The 24,565-nt window shown below is 46.5% G+C and overlaps 1 protein-coding gene across 3 annotated transcripts in view; it reads left to right on the plus strand.

Annotated features, from left to right (window-relative positions):
- The window catches only part of PTPRA (protein tyrosine phosphatase receptor type A), a 140,203-nt gene extending 120,794 nt beyond the window's left edge, over window positions 1–19,409 (plus strand). For all 3 annotated transcript variants that reach the window (XM_083756476.1, XM_083756477.1, XM_083756478.1), the window contains 9 exons: window positions 2,905–3,040; window positions 4,494–4,643; window positions 7,071–7,164; window positions 8,216–8,292; window positions 9,553–9,687; window positions 12,079–12,204; window positions 13,922–14,073; window positions 14,947–15,082; window positions 15,988–19,409. In XM_083756476.1, the coding sequence (XP_083612602.1) occupies window positions 2,905–3,040; window positions 4,494–4,643; window positions 7,071–7,164; window positions 8,216–8,292; window positions 9,553–9,687; window positions 12,079–12,204; window positions 13,922–14,073; window positions 14,947–15,082; window positions 15,988–16,062 (1,081 nt within the window). In that variant the 3' untranslated portion in view covers window positions 16,063–19,409. The remainder of the gene's footprint in view (window positions 1–2,904; window positions 3,041–4,493; window positions 4,644–7,070; window positions 7,165–8,215; window positions 8,293–9,552; window positions 9,688–12,078; window positions 12,205–13,921; window positions 14,074–14,946; window positions 15,083–15,987) is intronic.
- Window positions 19,410–24,565: the final 5,156 nt, after the last annotated feature.

Here is a 24,565-nt window from a genome sequence, read left to right on the forward strand (position 1 = left end):
TCTTGCGAGTTTTTCGTCTTGCGAAGCACGGTTTCCCATAGGAATGCATTGAAAATCAATCAATGCGTTCCTATGGAAACCGCCTTCAGACCAGGTTTGGGGACAGTCTGTCCCCCGACCTCTTCTGAAGGCCAACGGGGGGGGGGCGAAAGTCTTTGCTTCCCCCCCCCCGTCCCGGGACAGCGGAGACTTCTCCGCTGTCCGGGGTGATCTTAAAATCCCCCGGGAAGGCAGGCAGGGGGGACAAAGACTTTTGCCCCCCACCCGCCTTCAGAAGAGGTCCAGAGGGACATTCGCAGCTTGGGGAACCCTGCAGGACTTCCCTGCAGGGCTCTCCAAGCGGCGAATGTCGGCCCCGCGCGAGGGGCGCTCTGCTTAAGAGCGCCCCTCGCGCGGGGCAGCAGGCTGCGCACCTTCCCCTCTGTTCCCGGACCTGTCCTGAAGGCTTGCGGTGGGAGGAGGGCTTTCCTCCCCACCGCCAACATTCAGAATGCTGTTCTGAATGTTGGCGGTGGGGAGGAAAAACCCTCCTCCCACCGCAAGCCCCGGGAACAGAGGAGAACCGCTGCGCACCTTCCCCTCTGTTCCCGGACCTGTCCTGAAGGCTTGCAGTGGGAGGAGGGCTTTCCTCCCCACCGCCAACATTCAGAATGCTGTTCTGAATGTTGGCGGTGGGGAGGAAAAACCCTCCTCCCACCGCAAGCCCCGGGAACAGAGGAGAACCGCTGCGCACCTTCCCCTCTGTTCCCGGACCTGTCCTGAAGGCTTGCAGTGGGAGGAGGGCTTTCCTCCCCACCGCCAACATTCAGAATGCTGTTCTGAATGTTGGCGGTGGGGAGGAAAAACCCTCCTCCCACCACAAGCCCCGGGAACAGAGGAGAAGCGCTGCGCACCTTCCCCTCTGTTCCCGGACCTGTCCTGAAGGCTTGCGGTGGGAGGAGGGCTTTCCTCCCCACCGCCAACATTCAGAATGCTGTTCTGAATGTTGGCGGTGGGGAGGAAAAACCCTCCTCCCACCGCAAGCCCCGGGAACAGAGGAGAAGCGCTGCACACCTTCCCCTCTGTTCCCGGACCTGTCCTGAAGGCTTGCAGTGGGAGGACGGCTTTCCTCCCCACCGCCAACATTCAGAATGCTGTTCTGAATGTTGGCGGTGGGGAGGAAAAACCCTCCTCCCACCGCAAGCCCCGGGAACAGAGGAGAAGCCCTTCGCGCCTTCCCATCTGTTCCCGGACCTCCCACCGCAAGCCTTAGGACAGGTCCGGGAACAGAGGAGAAGGCGCGCTGCGCTTCCCCACTGTCCCCGGAGATTTCCCTATGGGCTTTCGTCTTGCGAAGCAAGCCCATAGGGAAATTCGTCTTGCGAAGCCGCTAAAAAATCAGAAAACCCTTTCGTCTTGCGGGTTTTTCGTTTAGCGAGGCATTCGTCTTGCGGGGCACCACTGTAAATCGATTACATTAAAATCATAGTTGGAAGGGACCCTGACAATCATCTAGTCCAGTTCTCTGCACTGCAGGAATCGTTTGCCCAATGTGGGGTTTGGACCAATAACCGTGAGATTAAGAGTCTCAAGCTCTAGTGACTGAGCAAAAACTGGAATAAAGATTCCCACTTAAAAGCTTTACAGAAAGGGGAGGATCTGCAATAGGCACCAAAAAACCAGTGGAGACAAAGCCTGGCAGATATGTAATGGAAAGGAGTTAATCATATGAAGGTGGACAAACTATCCCATAAGGCACAGAGGTTCTACCCCTTCCCTAACACGAGCATTAATAAATGTGCTTTCTTTATTTTCTTTTTTATATATGGGTATTGATTTATTGTATTTCTATACTGCTTTCCATTCAAACCTTTCTCAAAGCGGCTTACAAACAGTAAAGAACAACAATATATTTGAACATCACAAGTACAGCATAATTCATAAAATATAATTAGAAAATAACCAGTAAAACAATTACAATCTACGAAACACTATTAGCAAACCAGCAACTAAAAAGAAGTGAAATATCACAATTACAACTTTTCTTCTAGAACAAAATGTGCCAATATTGCATACGCTTGAGTACCTCTGGGGGGGGGGGAGTACTGCTATGAAGCAATATTAGCAAAATAACTAGAAAAATAAGTTCATACGGAGACACACACACTTCCCCCTGCCCCCCAATGACATATAATCTTTCACACTGTTCAGACCCTGAAAAAGCACATGCATCAAACAGGGGAGTCTTGATCTAACAGAAATGTAAAATACTTTTAACTTACTAGTCACTGAGTTAAACCCTTCTGACAAGTGATGTTCAGGGCAGTCGCCAAGAGTACAAGCAGATACTTACCTGGCAGGATAGACACCTTGATCAAGAAATGTACTTTCTCAGTCCACCATTAGCCCCATGGAATTCTGATAGTTCAAGCCTTTAGACTTGTGGTTTTAGTTGGAGATGGTAGGCTCCGGGAACTGCCCTTTTTGTTTATCATAGAATTGTGGAGTTGGAAGGGGCCCTGAGAATCATCTAGGAATGATTTGGGAATCACCTAAGAATTCAGGAATATGCAGCTGTCCCTTACGGGGATTGAACCTGCAACCTTGCCGTTATCAGCACCACGCTCTAACCAACCAAGCTATCCAACGGTGGGCACAACCAAGCTGTCAGAAGACACGTCTACCATTTCCGAATCTCCTCCCACAGGGAATCCCCTGCATGTGCTGCTCATCAAGGGTGGCTAAGCAGACAGATGTTAGGCCCCTGAGCTTCTTTGTTCTTTAATGAATCATCTTCTCTGCCTGTCACTTGCATGCTGTGATCTGGCTTATGTGAGCTGCTTGGCTGAAACAGCTCTGCCGGGGCCGAATTCTCAAAGGAGACCTTTTTCTTCTTCTCTTCTTCTCCCCCCCCCCTCCCCCCAGCGCTGGTGTGGGACGAACGGGAACTTTCATTGTCATTGATGCCATGCTGGACATGATGCTCACTGAGAGAAAGGTGGACGTTTACGGGTTCGTCAGCCGCATCCGGGCACAGCGTTGCCAGATGGTACAGACCGACGTAAGTCTCTTCTCCTGCAGGACAAGCTTCATGCTGTGTAGGCCAGCTACTCTCCTTTGCATTTATTGTTTGTAAAAGAACCCAAAATATAACCGGCCCCTGTGTGTAAATGAGCAGGTAAGCAGACTTAATCGTGTGACCCTGAGGTTTTTCTCAAACGTTTCGGCAGAACTCAGGCAGGACAAATCCCTAAGAATTATTTCCTTCCTTCCCCCTGCAAAGAATAAGGAAGCCTCTCTTTCCAAGTGCTATCCAAGCCTGTCTCTCTGGTCCTTTTTCTGCCTTTTGCCTGCTTAACAGGCAGGTCAGTCAGCTTTGCCAGGGCTCCAAGATCATGACTGCATTGAAAAGGGGAGTCCCAACACTTCAATTTCACACTTTCACAGTCTGCCGCTGAGAAGGAACTTGGTTTGTGCCTTCCCAGGACATAGTATAGTTTGCTTCTCATGCCCCTCCCTGCTATGCAATGCAGGATTGCACCTTCATTCCATCTGCCACCTGCTGCCGCCTCTTCATAACTAGGAATGTAAGAGGCATCGACTTCTGTTACAACTGTTGTTTATTACAACCAGTGCTGCTTCTGCTCTGCTGCAGTTCTGTTTCAACCAAACAACAACAACTATTATTATTATTATTATTATTATTATTATTATTACACCACTCTGGGCAGCTTCCGACACATATAAAAACTTACTATGCTGTTTGCCTTTCTGTCCACTGTTTAGCATAAGCTACGAAGCTATTTACATAACTAACTCGCTTCAATTTAAAGGTAGCATCATAACAAAGTTTTAAAAAGTCGTCAATTGCATATCATTTGTGGACTTAAAATAGCCAACCATAGCATTGTGAAGGAATAGTGACCATAACTTCTTGACTGATTTTCATTGCAGACCACAGACACACACAAACAAACAAACTGCAAGTTTCTTCTTCTTTTCCCCTTTTTGTTGGACTTCTGGAAAGCCTATTCCGAACTTACCTGGGGGAAGCAGAGTGGCTGATCAGCAGAGCTTCCATTCTCAGCTCTGGAACCACACGCCCAGCATACCTGGCAGGAAAACGTCACCATTCGCCTGACATTTTCCTGTTGGAAACACTGGGGCATAAGGTCGTGATAGTGCTCTTTGGCAGGGAAGGGAAGGTGAACCAAGGAACTGGAGTCACTGCTCCTGAATCTTCCTTCTGCTCCTCGGGGTTAAGTTGGCAGGGGAAGTGGGAGGTGGGAGCCACAGGGGAGACGGAGAAGCTTGAGATAATGTTTTCAACATGCTTTCTTGGAGCGTGTACCATCCTGACTCCATGCAAAGCATCACGACGCTCTCAGGGCAAATGCTGGAATAGTCACGCATTCCTAGCTCATGTTCATACTCTGTGAGCCCATTGAACCTGTTCAGAGAATGGCCATATTTGAATGTGGAGCGTGATCACGGTAGCTTTCTCTCTCCTTCAGATGCAGTATGTGTTCATCTACCAAGCTCTTCTGGAGCATTATCTGTACGGGGATACAGAACTGGAGGTGACCTCGCTGGAGATCCACCTCCAGAAGATCTACAACAAGATCCCAGGGACCAGCAGCAATGGATTGGAGGAAGAGTTTAAGGTGAGTGGCAGCAGCTACAGTAGCTTGGGACCTCCATTACCAGGGACAACTGTAGCTAGAGACAACCATAGAATCATAGAGTTGGAAGAGACCACAAGGGCCATCGAGTCCAACCCCCTGCCAAGCAGGAAACACCATCAGAGCACTCCTGACATATGGTTGTCAAGCCTCTGCTTAAAGACCTCCAAAGAAGGAGACTCCACCACACTCCTTGGCAGCAAATTCCACTGTCAAACAGCTCTTAGTGTCAGGAAGTTCTTCCTAATGTTTAGGTGGAATCTTCTTTCTTGTAGTTTGGATCCATTGCTCCGTGTCCGCTTCTCTGGAGCAGCAGAAAACAACCTTTCTCCCTCCTCTATGTGACATCCTTTTATATATTTGAACATGGCTATCATGTCACCCCTTAACCTCCTCTTCTCCAGGCTAAACATGCCCAGCTCCCTTAGCCGTTCCTCAACCAGACTTGAAGAACATAATTACAGCCTGTTGGGTCAGGTCAGTGTCCTATCTAGTCTAGCATCCTGTTCGCAGTGGCCAACCAGATGACTATGGGGAGCCAGAGAGCAAGGCTTAACCAGTCAGGCACATGTGAACCAGGATGCTTTTCTTTAGCCATGGTATCATGGGATTATTTACTGCTGGGAGAAGGAACCTGTGCCCTCCAAGTAATGGTGGACTCCCCAACTCCCATCAGCCTGGCACAGTGATGGCCCAACAATTTCTGGAGGGCCACAGATTCCCCGTCCCCAATTGGCAGCACAGATTTTAAATCTGGCTTCCCATTAACGGTGAAGAGAGAGCCATGGCTAATATTGTAGGCATATCGCTCATGGCGATCATGGTTTGGAATTCCATGGGGGAATGTCTTTGGAGAACTAGCGCAAGGGAGAATCAGGAGACCGCAAGACTTGAGGATTTCCTATCCTATCCTTAGAGGTACAAGGAATCTGATCCTGCTGTTGGAAGTAGAACAGGCAAAGTCAGGGGTCTTCCTATCCAGCCATACGGTAATCAGATTTCTTCCCTCGCCCCCCAGTCAGCTACCCAGAACTACTTATTTTTGTGGTTTTTAAATTTCTAATACTCATTTTACATCCTTAAGATATCAGTGACTTCCTTTCTCTTTCCATGGTTCGTTTTACATATCTTAAATCCCAGCATATTTTGTAGGCCCATTTCTGTATGTGGCAAACCATTACATAGTTTGTTCAGGATTTATTTACCGTATTTTTCGCTCTGTAGGACGCACTTTTTCCCCTCTAAAAATTAAGGGGAAATGTGTGTGCGTCCTATGGAGCGAATGCAGGCTCCTTGGCTTCAGCGATAGCAACGCGAAACCTCCGAAGCACAGAGGGAACCTCTGCGCTCCGGAGGCTTCGGGTTCCTTTTGCTGAAGCCGGGAGAGCAAGACTCTCCTGGCTTCAGCAGAGGGGGAGAGCTGCGCAGCGCCCCTTCAGCCAAACGGGAGGAGAAATGGAAGGGGCTTCGTTTCTCCTGCCGCTTCACTGAAGGGGCGCTGAGCAGAGAGGGGGAGATATTTTTTTTCTTGTTCTCCCCCTCTAAAACAAGGTGCATCCTATAGTCGGGTGCGTCCTATAGAGCTAAAAATACGATATTTTTTGCTGGAGGGGAGAATGTCCTGTTTTGTGACAGGTGGTTGAACTAGAATGCTTTTGGTCTTCCCAATTCTGTGATCCCGGAAAGGCAGGCAGGCTGCAGAGGAGGGATCACCAACCCTTCTAGAACTGTGAACGCACCTGGAATTTTGAGGAAGTGCCTTGGGCGCCAATCACAAAATGGCTACTATGGGGCTACGGCTTCCACATCTAAAAGAGCACAAAAGGAGAAGAAGCCACAAAATAGTATGATACATGCCCCTATGAATGGGGGAAAGGTACCTATACCAGTCACCACTGCACTTGCTCACAGGTTGAAGCACTCTTCTTTGTTCAGAATGGAAGGGAGGGCGAGGATCCAGTCATGGCAGCCAGTAAACTGTGGGCATGTCCAAGGGGCCCTATTCAGTGTGGGAGAGACCAAACCAGTTCAAACAGTAACTGAGCCACTAGAGCACAGTCTCTCGCGCACTATGAGTTTTTAAGAGGACGATTTGTGGGTGCCACGGGATATACTGGCAGGCACACTGGTGCCCATGGGTGCCACGTTGGTGACCTCTGGTGTAGGGAGTAGAAAAGAGGGAGGGAGGGCGTGTTGTGTGTGAGAGTGCACATCTGCTGCTCTTGCATCGCCTTTTTGAGTGTAACGCAATGGACACAGCTAACATACATGCCAGTAATGGGCAAGTATGTGCCCTTGCTGGCTGCCCCACTGCAACGCTCTGCATCTGCATGCCCATGCTTTGAACCGTAAGGTATGCGCCCTCGATGCTTTTGGTGCGGCTCACGTTCCACCAACCTCTCTCTGCAGAAACTAACCTCGATCAAAATTCAGAACGACAAGATGAGAACGGGCAATTTGCCGGCCAACATGAAGAAGAACCGGGTGCTGCAGATAATTCCATGTGAGTGTCCTGCTCTGCAGGGAGGGAAGCCCAGCTGAGGAACAGCTGCTGCTGCTGCTGCTGTTTGTGGGGCAGCAGCAGCAGGAGGAACCTTGAGAGGAAGTGGCTTTTGTGTCGGCAGTAACAAGATGAGATGGAGAGGGCTGGGGGAAAGAGAGAGCCATTGTGATCAAGGTTTCAGTAGCAGCAGTTGCTGGAAGCGGGAGTGAATGTCATATAAATGTATCATGACTTGCAGTTACAGAGAAGAAAATTGATTTAGTTACATCCAATCAGCATTTGCTTACAAAATATTTACCGTATTTTCCGCTCCATAGGACGCACTTTTTTCCTCCTAAAAAGTAAGGGGAAATGTCTGTGTGTCTTATGGAGCAAATGTGTGGTCGATCGCTGGCTCCCTTTCCGGCCCCAGCCCCACCCCCCTGCCCAGGCTTCCATTGTTGAATGTTCTGCAGACGGAGGCTGTTTGTTTCCCCAGCGACATGGGACTGGCTGATTAGATTATCTGTCTGGAAACTGTAGAAAGGGCTCCCTTTCCTTTCCTAAAGAAGCTGCAGAACTGTGAGTTGGACCCCATAAAAACAGGATTTTTTTCCCTTTGCAAAATAAGCTCAACAACTTTGAACTGATCCTCAAAAAAACGGGGCTTTTCCCCTTTGCAAAAGAAGCTGCACAACTTTGAGCTGATCATCAAAAAACTGGGGCTTTTCCCCTTTGCAAAAGAAGCTGCACAACTGTGAGATGATCCCCCCCAAAATGGGGCTCCCCCCCTTTCCTCCTCTAAAAACTAGGTGCATCTTATGGTCAGGTGCGTCTTATGGAGCGAAAAATATGGTAAGCAGTTCAGCACTGGAATGCGAGGGACCATTTTTTGCCATTCTGTATGCCTTCCCTGCATGACTGTTGTGCAGTCATACAGCTCCACTTTTGTATGTTGCTGTGGAAACCATCTCTTCTGAGCGCCAGTATTTCAGACCCAATATCTTCATCTATAAACTTGCTGCCAAATATTTCTAAAATTGTTGCCTTGTTTGCCTGGTCTTTCCTGTAGATGAGTTCAACCGGGTGATCATTCCAGTGAAGAGGGGCGAAGAGAATACGGATTATGTGAATGCCTCCTTTATTGATGTGAGTAGCCTTCCCCCATTGTGATCTTCCTTCCTTCTCCCTCTGTGCCTTCAGTATTGCCCTTGCTTCCTCTTTAGCCCTAGAATGAAAAGTTTGGGTTCTTTGGTCAAGTTCTCCTGTCTCATGTTGGAGAACAGAAACTGCACTTCATGCATAAAACTGTTAGTACCCAGAGCTCCCTGATCCTGGGACTGTGCACATCCTCTTTTGTTGTTGTTTAGTCGTGTCCGACTCTTCGTGACCCCATGGACCAGAGCACGCCAGGCACTCCTGGCTTCCACTGCCTCCCGCAGTTTGGTCAAACTCATGCTGGTAGCTTCAAGAACACTGTCCAACCATCGCATCCTTCGTCATCCCCTTCTCCTTGTGCCCTCCATCTTTCCCAACATCAGGGTCTTTTCCAGGGAGTCTTCTCTTCTCATGAGGTCTTGGAGCCTCAGCTTCAGGATCTGTCTTTCCAGTGAGCACTCAGGGCTGATTTCCTTAAGAATGGATACGTTTGATCTTCTTGCAGTCCATGGGACTCTCAAGAGTCTCCTCCAGCACCAGAATTCAAAGGAATCAATTACGTGCATTACATTCCTGCAACCAGGATGGCTTTCAAAGAGCAGCAAAGGCGTAGGAGGGATGGAGAGTCTAATCCATAATTGTTGTAGGAAAACAGAACCATGGTCATTCTAGATTGACTAAGCTTGCGTTAATTACCGTAGTGTGGTCTTCTGTATTGTGGTGTCAGTCTGTGTCAATGTTAAGCAGAGAACTGCATCAGCACTCGCCTCATTTAACCTTCATGACTGGTAGGCCTTTTACCTGGGAATTCAATTTCCTGCCTTTGCTGGGCACATTCCAGTGGCTAAGCTCCTTTCTCTCTGTGTCCTCTTCTTGAATGGAGGGAGGAAGAAAGAGAGAATAGATAGATAGATAGATAGATAGATAGATAGATAGAGGGTTGTTAGATATTACTGGAGCCACGTACCTGTTCTTGCCTTTGGGAAGAGTTTGAGATTTGATATCCCGCTTTATCACTACCCAAAGGAATCTCAAAGCAGCTAACATTCTCCTTTCCCTTCCTCCCCCATTCCCTTCCTCCCCCACAACAACCACTCCGTGAGGTGAGTGGGGCTGAGAGACTTCAGAGAAGTGTGACTAGCCCAAGGTCACCCAGCAGCTGCATGTGGAGGAGTGGAGACGCGAACCCAGTTCACCAGATTACGAGTCTACCGCTCTTAACCACTACACCACACTGTCTTAACATTCCAGGGCTATCGCCAAAAGGATTCCTACATAGCCAGCCAAGGCCCTCTCCAGCACACGACAGAGGACTTCTGGAGGATGATCTGGGAGTGGAAGTCCTGCTCCATTGTCATGTTGACTGAGCTGGAAGAAAGGGGTCAGGTGAGCCAAATGGGAAGTGGGCAAGAATTGTCTCCAGGGAGCTTGAAGGCATGTGGTGCAGTTCTGATGCAGAAACTTCAATGTGCCTGGTCCTCTAAGCCTGCTTTTGGCCAACCATATACAAACCACTTTGAGCTGCTTAGTGCATATATATATGCCCCTGGTCTTCCTCTGTCTGGATAAATTGCACTACAGAGTACAAAGTGTTGCATTGTACACTGAAGTCTGAGCATAGCTCCCATTTGGTTTTTTTTTTTAAAAAAAAAAACCTTTAACTCTGACAGTTTTATTTATTTATTCGATTTATATACTGCCCTTCAACATAAGATCTCAGGGTGGTTCACAGAATAAAATACAGGATAAAAACAAGTAAATAAGCGTAACCCAAGCAGGAAAATAATAATCCCCCGCTTCCCACAGAAACATTTAAAAGGCTATAGAATATTAATCATCCCAAGGCCTAGTTGAAGAAGAACCTTTTCACCTGGCGCATAAAAATATATAATGAAGGCGCCAGGCAAACTCCCTGGGGAGAGCATTCCACAGACAGGGAGCCACTGCAGAGAAGGCCCTGTTCTTGTGTTGCCACCCTCTGGACCGCACATGTAGGAGGCACACGAAGAAGGGCTTCAGGTGATGAACACAGAGTCTGGGTCCTTGAGATATTGCAGTCCTGAGCCATTTAAGGCTTTATAGTTTATAACCAAGACTTTGAAATGGGCCTGGAAACTAATTGGCAGTGCAATCGGGCCAGGATCGGTGTGAGATGCTCAAACCGTCTTGCCCCAATGAGCAACCTGGCCACCAAATTCTGCACCAGCTAAAGCTTCCTAACTGTCTTAACGCATTGCAGTAATAATTGCATTATTGCTCAGCGTCAAAGATGCTGAATCCTTGAATGGGCTTCAGTCTTTCCCGCCACGCAACCATTGGGAGAAACTGTAGAGCCCTGTACCCTTTGTGGAGTGTGACAGAGCACACGCTGTGGTTGTGAAAGGCCTCGTGTTTGGTCCCCGTCACCTGTACCTTAAAAGGATCCCAGGTAGCGGGTCTAAGACAGACTTCTGCCTGAGACCTTGGAGAGCTGCTTCTCGGGTAGGCAGTGCAGTAGTCCGGCAGGGCATGAGGCAGATTCATCAGTTCGTCATGTCTTTTCAGCCAGCAAGAGGATAAATGAGGTAAGCACTGCATCTAGCAAGAAGACCTATGCAGGCTTGGTCCCTGTCCCCATACCTTTGTGTTCAGAATTCTCAGCATTGTGATATATGTCCCAGGCTGCCCTTTTTATAAAGGACCATTGCCTTCCTCAGAGCTGTCACATGTTCCCCTTCCTGAGAAAAACTGGGGGGGGGGGGGGAGGCAGAAAGGAGGCCAGGGAGGAACTCACGCTTGGTCTTCTAGAGGATACGATACGATAATCTTTATTGTCATTGTCCCATACAGAACAACAAAACTGGAAAAAAAAATCTACATAAGACATTCAAAACCAACAAGCTTGCTATCCCAGCCTGGTTAGCCCCCTAAAAACTCGGATACCCCATTTTTAAATACAATATACTCCCATAGAGACTACCTCGCACTGCGTTTAAAACCAAAATCGCATTTGGATGGAAACTGTTTCTCAGGTGGCTAGTCCTAGTCTTTATAACCCTGTACCTTCTTCCAGGGACGCAGGTGGCACTGTGGGTTAAAGCCTCAGCGCCTAGGACTTGCCGATCGAAAGGTCGGCGGTTCGAATCCCTGCGGCGGGGTGCGCTCCCGCTGCTCGGTCCCAGCGCCTGCCAACCTAGCAGTTCGAAAGCACCTCCGGGTGCAAGTAGATAAATAGGGACCGCTTACCAGCGGGAAGGTAAACGGCGTTTCCGTGTGCGGCTCTGGCTCGCCAGATGCAGCTTTGTCATGCTGGCCACGTGACCCGGAAGTGTCTCCGGACAGCGCTGGCCCCTGGCCTCTTGAGTGAGATGGGCGCACAACCCCAGAGTCTGTCAAGACTGGCCCGTACGGGCAGGGGTACCTTTACCTTTACCTTTACCTTCTTCCAGAAGGCAGAAGCTGAAAGAGATCATTTCCGGGGTATGCACTATCCTGCGCTATCTCTGCAGCTTGCTTATGGCACCTGGAAGCATAGATTTGATCCAAGGTGGGAAGAGGGCACCCAGTTATTCTCTCCGCAGTCTTTACAACCCTGGACAGCATTGTTTTTTCCCTTGACCGTGCAGCTCCCAAACCACACACTCAGACCATAAGTTAATACACTCTCCACAGTACAATGGTAAAATGCCATCAGCAGGTCCTTTGAGAGATTGTTTTTCCGAAGGATTCTCATGGATCCTTATGTTGTCTATCTAACTGCTTTCCCCTTGTTGTCTTGCCTGCTTTCTGACTGCTCAGGAGAAATGTGCCCAGTATTGGCCTTCTGACGGCTCTGTGTCCTATGGAGATATAACCGTGGAGTTGAAGAAAGAGGAGGAATGTGAGAGTTACACAGTCCGGGACCTGCTAGTATCAAATACCAGGGTAGGTGCTGGGGCAACTTGTGCATTCTGGGAGAAGTGATGGTGACTCTTGACTTCCCAGGTCCTATACTTCTCCTTCTACGAGTGTTAATGGGAAACGGTGACTGTTTATTGCCCACTCCAGAGATGCAAAATAGTCACGGGGAAGCCTTTGTTGTTGTTTTTTTAAAATGATATTTATTAAAGTTTCAAAAAAGTTACAAAAATGAAAAGAAAAAAGAAAAGAAAGAAAAAAGAGGCAAAAAATACAAAGTACAGAAAAATAAAGACAATTAAAAACAAATCAGTCTTTCCATGTCTTGCCTTTCATTTGCTTGTTTCCCTGACCTCCTCACACCTCCCTTTTTTGTATTCTAGTTCAATAGTTGTTTCAGCAAGTCCTTACCATTTTTGCTTTTATCTTGATATTTTATCTTAATATATTGTGACTTTACATTTTCACCTGTTAACAATCCATTTTTACATACCCCTTTATAACATTACTGCTAAAACCACATAACTTCATTCCAGCATCCTTCTAGCATTCCTTAATTTTACAGTGTTTCTGTAAATAGTCTTTAAATTTCTTCCAATCTTCCTCTACCGACTCTTCTCCCTCGTCTCGGATTCTGCCAATCATTTCCGCCAGTTCCATATAGTCCATCAACTTCATCTGCCATTCTTCCCGGGTGGGTAAATCTTGTGTCTCACGGGGAAAGCCTTTGTATCACTCCATCTCCACTTAATGCAGAATGCTTCTTTGTCTTATGGGAGCCAAGGTTTCCCTCGTAGTCCTTTGCTATCAACAATCCCTTTTGCTCAGCGGCAAGAATGTTACTTGCCCCAAAATGGAAAGAAGCAAAAGTCCCAGCAAAGGAAGAAGGGATTCAAAAACTTATGGAATATGCAGAAATGGCGAAACTTACCGGAAGAATAAGAAATCAAGATAACAAACTTTTTATAAAAGAATGGAAATGGTTTATTGAATGCTTACAGATAAATTGTAAACCGATAAGAACATTGGCAGGATTATTGTAACAACCAGCGGTTTCATAGGAGTATCTATTGAAAGTAGATGAATAAATGAGCAAATTAAGTTGATTTGGATATGCAGAAGATATTAAAAATAAAATTTAAGGAACAGCAGAAAGGGGGGGGAGGAAGTCAAGTTTTGAAATGCCCAAATGATTGTAAAATTAGTGAAATGTATAAAAAAACAACAACAATCCCTTTTGTTAGCTCCTAGGACTGAGTTTTTCTAACTGTGTACCCGCAACACGTTAGTGTGTCGGCGTATGTGCAAACGCTTCCTTTGCTGGAAGGGGGTTAGCTTATCCTCTGGTTTGCTAGTAAGACTGAATTACTGTGTTGTGAAATGATTCATGTCCAAAAAGCATGTCACCAACATGAAAAGTTTGGAGAGCTCTGTCCTAGGAGTGGTAGCCTGGTTAAGGGCACGTGCTTTTCTTGCTGTATCCCCGATTTTTATACTTGGAGAGATAACTTTTAATTCCTCCTGCAAATGCATCTCAGGATGCTAGCAGTCCTCCAAAAATATTATTCACCAGGCAGCAGCTCCGTGAAGAATGTGGTTAGCAAAGCGAGTAGAGCAAGCTTGCTATTGCTTGCCTACTTGACAGTTTCCAGAGGTTACAGAGGAACCCCCATCCCCGAGTCTGCCTGAATTCAGATTCAGGCTTTTCTGAGATTTTCTCTTTTCTTTTCTTTTTCCTGACCAGGAAAACAAAACCCGGCAGATCAGACAGTTCCACTTCCACGGCTGGCCGGAGGTGGGCATCCCCACTGATGGAAAAGGAATGATCAACATCATTGCAGCTGTGCAGAAGCAGCAGCAACAGTCCGGAAACCACCCCATTACTGTGCACTGCAGGTAATCAAACGGGCTGCGAGATTTCTGGGCAGCAAGAATTGGCAAAACATGCTACCCAAGAGGCGCTTTAGTGGCAAGGAGTACGTTGCATGAAGTTGCTGCCATTGCCACAACGCCTCCTAAGGGTACCAGGCATTGGATTGAGGTCCTGGTTAGACAGTAACCACTGTTATGATTGGTGCCAGTATTTCCCTTGGGCCACAGATCAGGAGATGGGGTATACGGCCTCAGTCCTGTATACCTGAAGGAGCGTCTCCACCCCCATCATCCGGCCCAGACACTGAGGTCCAGCGCCAATGGCCTACTGGCGGTTCCCTCACTACAAGAAGTGAGGTTACGGGGAACCAGGCAGAGGGCCTTCTTGGTAGTGGCGCCTACCCTGTGGAACGCCCTCCCAGCAGAAGTCAAGGCAATAAACAACTATTTTGCTTTTAAAAGACAACTGAAGGCGGCCCTGTTTAGGGAAGTTTTTAATGTCTGATGCTGTCTTGTTTTTAATATTCAGTTGGAAGCCACCCAGAGTGGCTGGGGAAACCCAGCCAGATGGGCGGGGTATAAATAATAAATTATTATTATTATTCCATCATATAATTGTAGAGTTGGAGGGTACCCGAGGGTCATCTAGCCCAACCCCACTTCAATGCAGGAATCTCAGCTTGAAGCATCCCTGACAGATGGCCATCCAATCTCTGCTTAAAAACCTCCAAGGAAGGAGAGGCCACCATATTCTAAGGGGGATCTAGTCTCCCGTCAACAGCTCTTACTGTCAGAAAGAGCTGCTTGACAGCGGAGCGGTTCAGGCAACAGGAAGGCCTGTGTTTGTCACTCACAGGTGTCTTGTTGTTTTGTCTTTTGTCCCCCCCCCCCCCCCAGTGCTGGAGCTGGCCGAACAGGGACCTTCTGTGCGTTGGGCACTGTTTTGGAGAGAGTCAAGGCTGAAGGAATTCTAGATGTCTTTCAGACAGTGAAGAGTTTGAGGTTACAGAGGCCGCACATGGTCCAAACACTGGTAGGCATGGGCTGCTGTTTGTGGAGTGGGTGGGTGGGTGAGGCTGGGTGGCTGAGTGGGTGGAGCAGCAAGAGATTCCCTCCTGCAAGTGTGAGCTGTTCCTGTCATTCCCTCCCGCCCATCAGAGCCCCATCTCTTTCCTCTCTCTCTTGTACCTGCGTAAGGAACTGGGATACGAAGACTTTCTAGCCCATAAGAAAGAGAGAGGATCCCACAGGTGGGACCATAGCCCACAGGGGCACCCATAAGCAGGGCCTGAATGCAACAAGCCCTCTTACACACACACACCCCAGGTCTCTGCCACTGAGCTAGAGTGCCTCTTGCTCTGGCCAGCGTCAGTTTCTGGTTGTGGAAATGGCCGTTCCTGCTCAAATCCAAAAATTTAGAGCTGGAGGAACCAAAACACCATCCAGGTCAAACCCTCCAGCTGCCAGCCATCCACTGATCAGTCCATGCCAGCGGACATCGAATTGTGATGGTGATGTGGGAGCACTGTATGTAGAAGGTCCCAGATCCAACCCATGGCGTTTCCAGGTAGGGCTGGAGAGGACACCTGTCAAAAACCTCACAGAGCTTCTGCCAGTCAGGGCAGATTGAGCATCCCTCAAGCTTGGGCCACCAGGTGATGTTAGACTACAGTCTCCGTCTCCCCAGCTAGCTTAGCCAGTGTTCAGGGATGATGCAAGTTTCAGTCCAGCAATATCTGTCAAATCAGGGTTGAAGAACACTGGTCTAGACAGGGTCCTGAGCTAGATGGTCTGTTGAAGGTAGCGTTTGACATTGGGCTACTTGGTTTTGGTCATCCTGTAATTAATAGACAGGTTCCCTTAGGACCACAGCATCTCTGAAGAGTGACGATTCATTCCGTGACCAACTCAGCGTTTTCTTTTCTGCCTAATCTCCAGGAACAGTACGAATTCTGCTACAAAGTGGTTCAGGAATATATTGACGCCTTTTCAGACTACGCCAACTTCAAGTGAAGATGAAAATCACCCAACAGAAGAGTTGCCTTCTTTAATACTTTGTAATATTCTGTTTGTTAATATCCCCTGCCCCCCAAAAAATGTGTATATATCTTAACTGTTTTAGAGGGTTGGTACCATAAGATTCCTATTAGCTGGAGATTTTATATGTAGCAAAAGTGTTAGAAAGAGATTGTAGGCACTTTTTTTCCAATGTTTTATTGGGGAATTAAATAGCGTGATATTTGGATTAATATTGTCAAATCTCTCTCCTGGAGAGTTGATGCAGGCTGTTTTTGTTTTGTAAATCTTTTTTTTTTTCCTTGAGGGAGTAAAGCCTTTTAAAAAACCAAAAGAGATTCTGCATATCAGCCTTTTATTTTAAAAGGAAAACAAACAAGCCAGTGGTTTATAAGTACATTGTTCAAGATCAGGGTTTTTTCTCTCCCTAACTTAGAAGACTGGGCCGCCCTGCAGGGTTCTGGGTTTGAGGGCTGCTGTTGAAGCAACAAACCCCTATAGCTGGAGTATCCCGATGTTTGGAATAGCCGTTGGGAAGGGAAAGTTGCTCTTCCGTTAATGCAACACCGTTAAAAAGCACTATTAAGCTGTGCAGCATCCGGCCATTCATTTCGGTGGGGTTTGCGCAGCAGAGGGTCCTGTTGGGTTGGGCCCAGGTTTCTTCAGCTTTGGAGAAATGGGGGAGGGATAGGAATAGAGGAGCCCCCTTGCAAAACCATCGACTTTATTTGCAGCAAATGCAGCTCCCGTGTCCATTTTTTGGTAATAGCTTGACCAGTCTGGCCTCTTGTCCCCCCCATCCCAATTTTTGTGTGGAAGCAGGTCTCTATCGAGGTATGCTTGGGGTATTGTCTCATATTGGTTTACATTTGGTTTGCCAGGGACCAACCAAGCCCCCCTCTGTGGGAAAAGTGTGACCTCCATCCCTTCGCCTTCAAGGGGATGGGTAGGATAATCATAAAGAGCATCCTTGACTTGGGGCAAGATAGCTGGGCATTAGAAATAGAATTAAGGAGATCCCTTGCAGTCTTCACAGGGCTGAACGCCCCTTTATTGCTTAGGAGTCCCACCTGGCCATAGCATGTGGAGTGCTTAGCCACTGTGAACATTTATTTTTTTTAACAGAAAGCAGGATATAAATTTCAACAATAAATAGATAGGAGTGGCTTTTGTGGCCTGGATCTGAGATCGTTTTAAGCATTCCACATTTTCCCTACCAACTTAGGCCGTCGTGAATGACTATACATTAGGGAGATGGCAGGCCGGGGCGTGTTTAACATGCATGGCCCAATTAATAGCTCGTTGCTGTCAAAAAGCCAGAAGTTGTGAGTGCCATCAATCTAAGCAGAGACGGCAAAGCAGTCCAGTGTTGCAGAGAGAGTTTTGGGAGGTGAGTCTGTTCACAACCCACACACTATCCAGCTCAAAGCAAGGGGGAGAGGGTTTTAAAAATTACTATACAGATTTTTTTTTACAAATCACAAATTTATTACAACATGTGAATAACACAGCCCCTTGAGTCCATATAAAAACGTCCGGGGTTATTTGGTGTAATATTCATACATGGCTTAAATAGTAGATGTATCCTATTGTCTATCTGCAAAAATATATATATAAAGTACCAAGCACACTTTCACTTTCTGCCACTAGAATAGACTAGATGGTGGCTGAGTTACCCACATCTTATAGTACATTTGAGGTGCAAATTCTCCGCAAAGAGGGAAGTGGGAGTGGGAGGACCCAACTGATGTAAAAGTATGAACCATCTGCCTGAACACTGACCGGAGGTGTTTGTGCCTGGCTCTGTAAGGTGTATGTAGCCCACTTTTGTTGTAAAAGACACGCGATCAGCTCACTCTGCCCCTTCTCTGTGTGTGATGCAGTTTTGACACATCCCATTAAACATGCTGGCTTCTTCTGATGCAACTGGGATTTGCCGACTCGCATCAGATCTTGGTCTCTGGCTATTTTGGAACGTGCTCAGCTTGCAAGAGGTGGTTTTGTTTTTAAGTTCCTTTTATTCTTTTGAGGCACCATGTATGCTTTAGGACTCTTGGTCCCATTGCTTAGCAGCTCTTACTAGTTAGCTGCCCAAAAGCCATTTTGAGGGAGAGTCCAACGTCGCCAGCCTGATGCCAATCTCATCCCTTTTCTGGCTTTTCCCCAGCTGGCACAAGTAGGAGAACCGACAAGCATCAATAATTGGTCTTGGTCTCCTTTATTTTCTTTCTTGCAGGACTGAAGAGAGCTTTGTAGGCTCTTGCAAATATATGTAAGTGATCAGGGTCAGGGGCCTAAGGCATTGCGACCTTAGGCCACCATCTTAAGTTGGCGGTCAGTGCAGCTGTGCCCACCCTGCTTGGTGCCCATGTAAAGGAGGGATGCAGAACTCTGTGGCTCTCCAGATGTTGCAAGGCTGCAGTTTGCACCCTGCTCCCTGACTCTGGCTTGGAGATGGGTCTGGTGGGAGTTGGAAGTCCCAAAACCTCTAGTGGGCAACCAGCATACAGGGAGCCACAGGTTCCCTACGCCTGTTAGCTTCCACGTGGCATTCTTCTAACAGAACGTTTATCACAGAGGTGGCATGATTTTCAAAGGGACGTGCATAAGTGGCACACAAGGCTAAGTAGGTTGTTGGAAGAACAGCTACATGCATTAAGAGATGGTGGGGGGACGACCTGCAATTGGCATTCATGAAGCCCCTGAAACAACCCTGGCATTTCCTACTAAAAGGAATGCCAGCTGTTCGAGACGTGGGACCTTGGAGCGTAGCTGCCAGCCAGAGTAAGCGGTCTGACTTTGTATATGGCAGTATATACCGCCTGTTTAACCCCAAGCAGCAAGGGGGGACAGTGTTAAAAAAAGAGGTCTTGGTCCGGTGTGCCCCTCGTAATCCAGGTGCGATGGTGCACCTCGCATCGCCAACTTGTGCCCTCAAGTCCTCTGGGGCAAAGTCTTGCCAGGGCACTTCCTGCCCAGAACAAACACATGCCTGGGATGCAACCGTACAGCTGCTCAGAGCGTGGTGTCTGTATGCTGCTTAAAACAGTATCCGCTGCCGTTGTGGGTTTTTTTTTGCTGCGAGTGCACGCAGTTGGTGTCTTAGCTTTAGGGGCAAAGCCCTTATGTGCCAAAAATGACATGCTGCCCCCCCTCTGCCCCGCTCCCCCACCCTGCAGATCTGCCACATGAATATATCAGGGCTGCTGAGGCAGGCCAGAGCAAAAGTTGCCATTTCCCTTCTGTTTATTTTCAGTAGCTGTAACTCCATGCTGCCTTCATTCTGAATGTCTTAATATCTTGTATTTATTTTTTGTTGACTAAGTAAATGCTTTTTTTTTTAAGTGGCCTGCGTATTTCTTTAACAGCAACGTTAACGTGGATCACATTGGCCGGGGTGTGGGTGCGTGTGTTCTGGCGGGACGAAAAGCCACTTGGCCTGGGGTTTGAACCCTCATTCATTAGGATATATTGACTGGTTTAGCTCTGCCATCATCTCATTTTCAAGTGTGCTGGCTAACAAGACCCCAAATACCTCTGTGTGCTCTTAGACACTGGCTGGCCTTCTGTTGTATGGGCCTTATGAGGGTTTAATCCAGTGGCTCTCAAACTTTTTTCTCTGGGCCACACTTTCAAAATAAAGATTTGCTCATGCACATCATTTTTTTTTAATCCTAAGAAATACATTGGAAAACAAAAAGAAACAACTAGCAGTGCTTGATTTATGACACAACACAACTACTTTATAATATGATCATTGGATATCCAGAAAGTATGAAGCAATGCAGCTACATAAGAACATGAACCATTCCCAAAATATAATTATAAACGAGCCTCTTACATATGTACCTTAAGCACGTATACAAACTCAGTGAGAGGTGTGAGCTTGCTTGTGCCAGGTAATCTCATTTAAATCCTAATTTGAGCCAAACAAAAACTCACCTCCACATCAACACAAAGAAGCCTTTTTTCTTTTCTGATCTTTCATATTCCTCCAAGTTGAAAATCCCTGTTCACAACAGTGTTGTCCTCAGTATCGCTCTTGCTCTCATATTCTGCAAATAAAAATATATTTCGATACTAAACTATACTACACTGAAATGTTTCTTTGATCATCCCTGAATTTTATTGCCACACCTTGCTGTCCTCTCCTGCCACACCCTTTGAGAACCACTGGCCTGAGCTGAAGCCAACTTCTCCCCAAACCACTTTCAGCTTTCAAACAATCTGTTCCCCAAACAGATGTATAGAACATTGACTTGAACTTAGAGCCCCCTAGAGCTCTCACTAGAGTTTAGTGGCATTTGTCTTGGCAAAGAAGTACAGAGACTCTTGCCACCTATCATGTGCAGCTGAATAATAATAATAATAATAATAATAATAATAATAATAATAATAATAATTTATTTATACTCCGCCCTCCCCAGCCAGAGCTGGGCTCAGGGCAGCTAACACCAGTAAAATCACAGTAAAAACATAAGGGGGGGGGGGGAAACCAATTTAAAATGCAATTTAAAATGCAGCCTCATTTTAAAAGTAGCCCATAAATCAAAACCATAAGGGGAGGGAAACATAAGGGTCAGACTGAGAATGGTCATCTGTATTGACCACCCCAGTGGGAGCCTGGTTTATACTGGTTATACTAGTGTCAATAATGGCAACAATGGCTGGGTTTCATTATAGGTTAGCTCTATGCTAGGGCTGCCATATTTTGAAGAGCAAAAAAGAGGACACATTTGCCGACTTCTACTTTTGACTACGGGTGGCTATAATGATGCTCATTTTAAACACCCCTGCTATATGTAGGCTATAGAAGCTGTGATATATATATATATATACAGGATGATGATGCAAAACAGGTACCTCGAAATCCAATAAGCGGGCAAGAAAGAGATACTTGGCTGATTCACGTCCCTTCCCCAATGCACACAGAAGTAAGCCTTCTATTAAGTAGTGGTTCATAACACCTTCCTTTTTCTCTCTTCCCCCCAATCATTTTTTAAAAAATAATATTTATTACTTTTAAAACTTACAAAAAAGAAAAAGAAGAAAGAAGACAAGAAAAAAACAAATAAGAGAAAATACAATACAATATATAGACTATACAAAACACAACCTTAACACATTAAACTAAACACAACAATACAAAAACATACATCATACCTTTTCCATATTTTATCTTTCATTCCCTTGTTTCATCGACCTCCTCTCACCTCCCTTTTTGTATTCTACTTCTATTAGTTCTACTCTACTTCTATTAGTTGTATTCTACTTCTATTAGTTGTCTCAGCAATTCCTTTCCCTCTTTCTCTATTTTCTGTCATATAAATGTCTTAACATATTTTTAATCTTATTTTCCATTAAAACTAGTATACTTATTTAAGCTTAACTCCTTAAAACATTTCCACTAAGGCCATAAAATTTCATTCCAACATTCCAAATTTCATTCCAACATTTCAAAATTTCATTCCAACATTTTTCTATCATTAGTTTTACAATATTTCTATATATAAACTTTAAATTTTCCAATCTTCTTCCACCATCTCCTCTCCTCGGTCTCAGACTCTGCCAGTCACTTCCGTCAACTCCATACAGTCCATCAACCTGGAGATCTTATGTCCGCGGCTCTTAACTCTTTTCCACGTCCCTTCTGCAGGTCTTCTTCATATTCTTTGATGCTAAAGAGCAGATCTCGGGGAAACTCCGACCTAACGATGCTTTTATTCCTTCTTGACAGGTCAGCCAAATTTCCATAGTTAAAGCTAAGATCCATAAAGTATTTCAGGGCATGTTTCAAGATTCCTCCAAATCCAAAGGCCCCCAGAACTCCAATCTCCTCCTGACCCAAGTCCATGTCCCAAAAGTCAGTTAATCCCTGCATGGAGGGATCTTTCCAACTTTCCTTTTCCAGTCCAGGCCGGGCTCTGATCCTCAAAATCTGACTTTTTCTAGTTTCAATCATAAAAGGCCTCAATTTATAGTCCTCAATTTGCCTCTGTAAGGCTGAGGCTCCCACTTGTATTACTTTAGGTTCGACAACAACAACTTTCTCCTTCTCCTTTTCCACAATTTGTCCTGCTAAAGTAAATTCCTGTACCAAATCCTGAATAATTTCTGTATTGGTGCTCACTTTTTGTCCCAAGTTATCAATTTTAGTAGTCAAAACATCCGTCTTCTAGTGAAGTTGTTCCAACGAGTAGCTTATCTTACATAATGCAGTCACTAAGGCTTCTGTCGACATTCTTAAATGGTCCAAGGTCAATCCCTGATTCTCACAGTTCTTATCATGCAGCTGGAGATTCCCCAGCTCCACTCTTGTAACAGTTTCAAAAGCTCCCTCTAGAGGGAAACAGTCTCCACTTGTATCAATCCTTTCAAGCACAGTTCAAAAAGTAAAGTTAGTTTCAATTTTCAGTTACTTTTCCTCCTTTTTAAACGCAGAAGAGGACAATGGAAACAATATATTTCTCTTATTTAACTAACCGTCAACATACGTTCTCTTCACTGTCAATGAACTCTCCCAAATGTCAATCTACTGGCAGCCCGTTTCCAGGTTCAGAGCAGTGGTAATTTAATTTTTATCACTCTCTCCTGCAGGCTACACAATCCAAAATTTTCCCCCTCTTCTCCTGCTTCCAAGGGGGGTTTAATGATTTCAATCGATGGAAGTTTAATCCTTTACATAAGGCTTTCCAAGACCTTAGCTTGCAGCTTCTTTGCTTCAATCTATTTACAAAAGGGGAAGGTGGACTTCCTGTTTGAGACCTTCCCGTTTCGGTACCAAATTAAGACGTTTGTAAATCCAATTTTCCGTTCTACTCACGGGTAGTTGTTTGAAGTCAAATTGTCCACAGGAAAAAGTCAGCGCTCTCCGGCAACAGCAATGCGGCTTCACTCCATGAAAAAAGCAATCAATTCGAAGCACCGCGCCACTCACCCCACGTTGCTCCGGATCCCCAAAACTGGGTTTCCCCGCGAGCAGGGGAGGCGCAAAGCGTGCCAGCCGAATCCCACGTTCACAAGCTTCTCCCGCCTGTGATTTTAGTGGGTCTCCGCCTTCCCCGTGGCGGTCAGACCCTGTTTTCCACGGAGCAAATTCCTCCCGATCGGAGGAACTCCGCCATTGCCGGAGGCGCCAACCCGGAAGTGCCTCTTCCCCCCCAATCACGTTGATAAAGGAGAAGCAGAAGAGGGCAGCCCAGCAGGAAGGGAGAACCAAACAAATCCCGGATATTTTTTGCAAATTTTAAAAATTCACCCGGACAGAAATGATACCCCTGAAAAAGAGGAGATATGTCAACTGGTTAAGCCAGACCACCTTGGGTGCAAACCTTGATAGTAGTGTGATATGGCTTTTTGGGGGGAGGAGAGAGAGTTAAGGATCCCAGGCATCAACATGCACCCCAGATTTGCAAGTCCCTTTCACCACTACTAAGCTATCCACACCCACTGGAATTTGGGTCCTGATTACAAAGTCATTTCAGAGCAGAGTATTGAACAAGCACCACGTAAAAACCCAGATTGGAAGCTGGGTTCTCCTAGGGCTGCCCGGTAACATCCGTGATTTCAAAGGTGTAAAAACGTCTGTTTTCTTAGCGTTATTGTAATTGCATAAAAATACTTTTGAGGTGTCCTGGTTTTTACTTTTTGTGGTCTCCAAAGCATTTCCTGGAAGAGCCTGTGGGAGCTGCTGCTTCAAGGTAAGGAACAGCCGATGACACAAAGCCTCAGGGCTCAGCCTTTTCTAAGGCTCCATTGAAGCCTTTCTCTTACAAAACCGCAGTTGATTCCCAACATGGCAAAGCCAGGACCGTGTCGTTTCCAGTAATAATAATAATAATAATAATAAATTTTATTTATACCCCACCCTCCCCAGCCAAGACCGGGCTCAGGGTGGGTAAAGGTAAAGGGACCCCTGACCATTGGGTCCAGTCGTGGCCGACTCTGGGGTTGCGGCGCTCATCTCGCTTTATTAGCCGAGGAAGGCGGTGTACAGCTTCCGGGTCATGTGGCCAGCCTGACTAAGCCACTTCTGGCGAACCAGAGCAGCACACGGAAATGCTGTTTACCTTCCCACCGGAATGGTACCTATTTATCTACTTGCACTTCGACGTGCTTTTGAACTGCTAGGTGGGCAGGAGCAGGGACCGAGCAACGGGAGCTCCCCCCCGTCGCGGGGATTCGAACCTCCGACCTTCTGATCAGCAAGTCCTAGGCTCTGTGGTTTTATAACAAATTGATTGAAATACAACTTAAAAACAAGATTAAAATACAACATTAAAACATTAAAATACAGCCTCATTACAATGGAAACTCAAATAAAAAACTTGGGGGGAGGGATGAAAATGTCAAGTCTTCACCAAGGCTAACTTTCCAGACTGGTCCTACATGGGCCAGAAAAAGCCAGGAAAGTCCCCAAATAGGAGTTCCATCACAGGAGGAGAAAAGGGGGGGGGGAGAGAGAGAGAAGGGGGGAAGGGAATCAAGTTGATTCCAAGCC

The sequence above is a fragment of the Podarcis gaigeae genome (genome assembly GCF_964106915.1).
Source record: "Podarcis gaigeae genome assembly, chromosome: 9".
Classification (NCBI taxonomy): domain Eukaryota; kingdom Metazoa; phylum Chordata; class Lepidosauria; order Squamata; family Lacertidae; genus Podarcis; species Podarcis gaigeae.